Here is a 5,714-nt window from a genome sequence, read left to right on the forward strand (position 1 = left end):
AGTTTAAGATATGAGGAATTAAATTTCCTAGTTATATGACCTACAAATCGTTAGTTTAAGATGTGCAAAATAAATTTCCTATTTATATATAAGGAGTTATAACGTACATGCATGCTTAGGATTCCCTAGTATGGGATGTGGGAAAAGTAATTCCCTAGTTATATATAAGGAATTCATGTACACTACCTAGAAAAAGTTAGAGAATTTCCTACATTGTGAGTTTTCTTATGTAGGAACTATTCAAAAGCCCCTTGTGACTTGACTCAGCGTTGTTGGGGGTGGGGAGGAGCATGCATGTCGGTTTTGGCTTCTTTCTAGGGCTTGCCGTCTAAAGCCGTTCTTTTGCACAGCGCTAGAAAGAGGAGCATTTTGTCGGCTATCTACGAGGTTTTCCTCCCTGCTTCCTTCGGTAGCTCCTCGATTCCCTTTTGCAAGAGCTGCCCTCTCGAGGAGCAACTCATTCTAGTCCATTATACAAAGACCAATGAAACTGGCTACGTTTCTGTTGTGATTATTAGCCACTGGGGCTGTTGAGAGATGCTGCAATCCTACTGAGATGTTGGTCGTGTATAGCGACTAGTTCTTCAGGACAGCTCCATAGGCAGCTCGCAACCTTTCTGCTAATTATAGGGACCGGTCTCTGGGTGGCAGCACTAGTTCTTGGCTTTAGAGTGGTAGCAAAGAGCGCGCTGAACTCTCAGATAGAGTATTCCAAACTTAGTTGCATGCAAAAGACCGCTCTCAGCCTCTCACCATAACTGAATCCAACAGAGGCAGAGATGTTGATCATGGTGTCTTTACTACCACGATCGAGGAATTCATGCAGTAGTCTAGAATTTGGTACAGAGTGATGGGGACGATGTGACATCCTCAAGGGCCCTTCGAAATTCGAGAGGGACCGAATGCAGTACCATCAAATGATCGGTACCAAGTGAGAAGACTAGGCTTCTAAAGATAAACAGACAATATGATTACATTGGTTTTATATTAGCATTATAAATATATGATGATATGATTACATTGGTTTTATATTTGCGTAGGAGATGGTTACAGTGTAATCATTTACATTGGTTTTATGTTTGCATAAGAGATGATTACAGTGTAATCATTTACATGGAGGGCCCAATGTACCATCAAATATCAAGGTGAAACATGATTGTGTAAGCTCTGGCTACTTATGCAAGGAGGCTTCATTCTGCCTTCAAAGATCCAGCCACATCAATAACAAATCGATATCTCACATCAGCTTTACTCATCCTCTCCATGGCCGTGTTAACATAATCAATGGGAATTTTCTCAACGATAGATGTGATGGCCTTCTGCCCACAGAAGTCCAACATCTCTTGAGTCTCTGCTATCCCGCCGATGTTACTTCCTCCAACAAATTTACGCCCTTGCATAATCAACAATAGTAGTCAATAGAAGGCATAGACCGATGCAAGTCAAGAGCAGTAACTAGAAAACTTAGATGAATACTTGACTGTTAAAGACTACATACTTTCATTTGCTCCACCAACTACTACCATGAACTAGTATTATGCTACCCCCCGATGACAGATTCCAGTGGCTTACGAGTTATCTCTGAAATAAACAACTCACCAAATATCAGTGAGCCTGGGCGGAGCTCCAAAGGTTTACTTGGTAGCCCCACCAACACGAGCTTTCCATTAGCCTTGAGCAAATTAAGCAACGGATCGATGGGATGATTTGCTGACACCGTGTCAATGATGTAATCAATGCTTTTTGCAGCTCTCTATGCAAAACAAGACAAACAAGCCATTAGTCCACACCTGCTGTTAAATGTCTTAATTTGCACATAATATCGAGCCCCTACGCAATAAAAGAAAATGGAGACCATCGACAAAAACAACAGCGTGCCCATCTGTAGCTTGATGTTAATGATTGCCTCCTCTCCTGGGATTTACCTTCATCTGTTCTGCATCTTTGCTGATCAAAAAGGCATCTGCTCCAAGCCCCTCCTTAGCTTCCTTCTCCTTGCTTGGAGATGTGCTGATCACAGTGACTTTCATGCCAAAAGCTTTGGCAAATTTGATGGCCATGTGCCCAAGACCCCCCAGCCCAACTACAGCAAAATGGGCACCCTGTTCAGTCATACCAAAGTGTCTCATAGGACTGTAGACTGTGATCCCTGCACACATAAGAGGAGCGGCTGCATCTAGGGGTAGATTGGGGGGGATTTGCAGCACAAATCTGGCAAATTCCATGAAAATGTTACGGAATTCTGCAACCATCGTGAATAATCATCCATGAAAATATTATAGCAAGTCAATATAGCAACATAATTGATAATCATCTATGCTGGCACAGAGTTAGCAGATGCAGAAACCGTCATGAAAACATTATGGCAAGTGTGATACCGTACTGGTTATTGAATTCTGTAACCATCACACCCGATAAATGGCAAAGAGTTTATTTGATCAGAGACAATGGAAACCCAAAGAAATGGCAACATGTATTTGATGAGAGGAGGTTTCCATAACCCAATCAACCGTGTGACAGAATCATTCTGTTAATGCCAAAGGCACTAGCAAGAAAATATTTCTAGGATACACAACTCACAGAACTACAAGAGAAGTGCGTGATGAAACACCAAAGGTAGCAAAACAAGCAATCAACAATCATGGGTAGCACAAAGAAAAGAGAGATGCTAATCAAGAGCAGAATGAAGTCTAACCAACGACTACTACAGATTATAAAGTCCAACCAACAGCTACTACAGATTATAACCAAAGGCGTACTTCTGGTTGACTACAATGATGTTGGAGTAGCCACCATATGTGGTTGTGCCATCGATATCAGGAGATCCGTACGTCCACACAACTTTTTCACAGCATTGTTCAAGATCCTTGTGGCAAGCATCACAATCGCCACAGGACCTCACCATACATCCGACACCCACGTGATCTCCCTTCTTGAATTTCTGCACCTTTGACCCGACTTCAATGACAGTACCTGCAACCTCATGCCTGTTTGAGACCATCCAAAATCACCCAGATTAGAGGAATAAATTATAGGCTCAAGTATAGTATAAAAGTGAGTAAAGTACTCCATAAGATTAGAGATCAATAACGTTGCCTAAAATCTCACGCATGTCGGAGAGCATCCAACCAAGGGCACCCAGTTTAGAGCCAAAAATCCTATCAGATGGGCACTACTATACAAGTTCACACATAAGAAGCTCTCATGACAGTGAAGAGCATTCAAGCTGGCCCGGCACCCAGTTTAAAGCCATAAATAATTTAGAACGGTACAGAAAAAAGTAATCGCCAGTAACAGAGCACATGCAAAGAAATTCGTCAATTATGAAAGCTGGACATGCATCGAGCAAGCGCTAAAAAGAGAATTCTGTATAGAAGCCTCATACCCCAGATGGATAACAGATATACATGAGAAGATAATGAATGTTTATGAGGACAATTTTTTCCTTCGGAGCAGTGATAAAAAAATCTAGTGTATGAACTAATTATATATGTTGCTTACCCAGGCACCATCGGGTAGATAGACCCTCCCCATTCATTTTTAATTTGATGCAAGTCCGTGTGGCAGATGCCACAATACATCACCTTCAGGGTAACATCATCCTCTCCTGTTTGTCTGCACAAGCAAAATTCAGCCAAACCACATCGAATAGTTCAGCATTAGAAAGTAACATAATCTGCAGTTTAGCACCTTTCGTTACTAGCATGATCATCTTTTGATTCACTGCTTATCGACAAAGCTCCCCAACAAAAACCCTCTCAAATTAGAGATTCTTGAAAAAAACCCAAATAGCTGCGCATTCAAAGAGAGAGCCTCTCAAATTAAAGATTCAAACAAAACATCAAGCAGTTCAGCATTCGAAGGTAACACCACCCTCTCTTGTTTCTCTGCTCGTGAGCAAACCCCAAACAGACAGCCTAGCCTCTAAGATTGCAGGTTATATACAAGAAGCTGCATGGCTTGTGTAAATCCTTGGGATCGACGTCTGAAGTGCGTCAAAATAATGCAGTAAACTGTTGACAACAAGCCTGAATCACTAGCTAAGCCTAGGAAACCAGCATTTGGACGCTACATAGTACATGTTCCTTTGTTTCTCTCCCAGGAAGATCTCTTGTCCAAGCCTGCGGCCTCTCTCTCTCTCTCTCTCTCTCAGTTTCTTTTGGAGCAGCTTTTCTCTCTTCCACAGGCTCTCTCCTCCACGGTAGAGAACCTTTCCTAGTCGAGAGAGAGAGAGAGAGAGAGAGAGAGAGAGAGAGAGAGAGAGGGCGGGGGCGGGGGCGGGGGCGGGGGCGGGGGGAGCTTTCGCCAACTTCTCTCTTCTTCGTCGAAGAGAAGCAATTAGAGTTTCGTATAAATGAGATAGAGAGAGAGAGAGAGAGAGAGATTGTGTGTGTGTGTGTGTGTGTGTGACTGAGAGAGAGAGTGCAAGCTCGCCAGCTTCTCTCTTGTTTGTCGAAGAGAAACAAAGAGAATTAAGAGAAACCATATGAAAGGATACCTGCGCACGAAGGAGAAAGGGGCAAGGTGGCCCGAGGAGTCTCTTGCAGCATAACCAGCAGCTGGCTGAGCCATGGTGTGATTGTTGCTTCCAGGAAAAGCAAGGACAATCTCTGTCGCTCTGTATGTGTGTGTGTGAGACTGGCCTCCCTTAAAACAAGTCGAGCGGAGGAGTCTTCCTCGGACTGATGAAAAAAGCGTTCTGTTGTTGTGATTCTGTCCGAGTGTGATTCATGAGCTGATGTAGTTAGTGTCCGAACTCGTCCACGTGTCCACCATCGGAGACGTGCCGAATCCTGAATCCCGAAATATGTTAACGCTTTTGACGTGGCAGCTATTTTTACACGTGTCTGCCATCGGACGGAGATCGCCCATTCCCGAAATATGCTGACGCCGATTCCCGAAATATGTCGACGCTTCTGACGTGGCGGCTATTTTTACATGTGTCCACGGGCCTTCGACTCGTCTTGGTGGAGATGGTGGTTCAAAACTTGTCATTTTGCTGGTCCATTTCGCGAATCTTTTCAATGCACCTCCTCATGGCATAATAGAAGCCAATTTCTGCCTAGCAAAATTTTAATATTTCGCTTCCCTTACGCAACTTGCATTACTATTTGCCCCAATACTCATTAAGGATCATGGATGTCATGCATGCTCAAGCTCCAAAATTTTAATATTTGGCTTCCCTTACACAACTTGCATTACTACTTGCCCAAATACTCATTAGGGATCATGGATGTCATGCATGCTCAAGCTCCAACAAAACACATTTGAGTTTTATCCATCCTAATTTAAGCTTGCCCCAGCTTTAGGTAGCAATTATTCACTAGATCCTTTACCCTAGCAACTTTCACTACTAGCAAGAAGAGCAAGACACAAGTACTTGGAGAGAGAAACCAAGAAACAAGAGAGAGAAGATGATTGTAGCAACATAGATAGTGTTTAGCAAAAGACATGTCTACTTCATCCCAAGGCCAACTTAGGTTTTAAAAAAGCCATCTCAATGTTGTGCTCAAAATTATGTAAATGAGAAAAACCTTCTCTAATACATAGTTTTAGTTACAATGTCTCAAAACTATGAAGAAAACACCAATTCAAATTTCCAAATTCTTATTGAGCGTGAAATAAGAAGGATTTACTAAGAACCCCGTCAACACCCACTTTTCAAGGGGTAGTTTCTCCACATTGGCGCACAACGACTCCAATATTGATAAATG

The 5,714-nt window shown here is 42.7% G+C and overlaps 1 protein-coding gene across 1 annotated transcript; it reads right to left on the minus strand.

The window, feature by feature from the left end:
* Positions 1–957: 957 nt before the first annotated feature.
* On the minus strand, positions 958–4,717 carry LOC148038789 (putative mannitol dehydrogenase). The gene is made up of 6 exons (XM_087674635.1): positions 4,499–4,717; positions 3,502–3,615; positions 2,760–2,987; positions 1,926–2,211; positions 1,600–1,753; positions 958–1,393 (listed from the first exon to the last, which is right to left on the minus strand). The coding sequence occupies exons 1-6, from the start codon at positions 4,570–4,572 to the stop codon at positions 1,191–1,193; spliced, it is 1,059 nt and encodes a 352-aa protein (XP_087530761.1). The 5' UTR covers positions 4,573–4,717; the 3' UTR covers positions 958–1,190.
* Between the last annotated feature and the right edge of the window lie 997 nt (positions 4,718–5,714).

Source organism: Lygodium microphyllum, chromosome 3 (genome assembly GCF_053477565.2).
Source record: "Lygodium microphyllum isolate KBCC chromosome 3, Lygodium_microphyllum_v1.1.10, whole genome shotgun sequence".
Classification (NCBI taxonomy): domain Eukaryota; kingdom Viridiplantae; phylum Streptophyta; class Polypodiopsida; order Schizaeales; family Lygodiaceae; genus Lygodium; species Lygodium microphyllum.

Coding starts and splice junctions, on each gene's coding strand:
- LOC148038789 (XM_087674635.1), bottom strand. CDS start 4,572: ATGGCTCAGCCAGCTGCTGGTTATGCTGCAAGAGACTCCTCGGGCCAC. Junction 2,988..3,501: donor ATCTACCCGATGGTGCCTGG/GTAAGCAACATA, acceptor GGTCTCAAACAG/GCATGAGGTTGCAGGTACTG. Junction 1,394..1,599: donor CCCAGGCTCACTGATATTTG/GTGAGTTGTTTA, acceptor TGATTATGCAAG/GGCGTAAATTTGTTGGAGGA.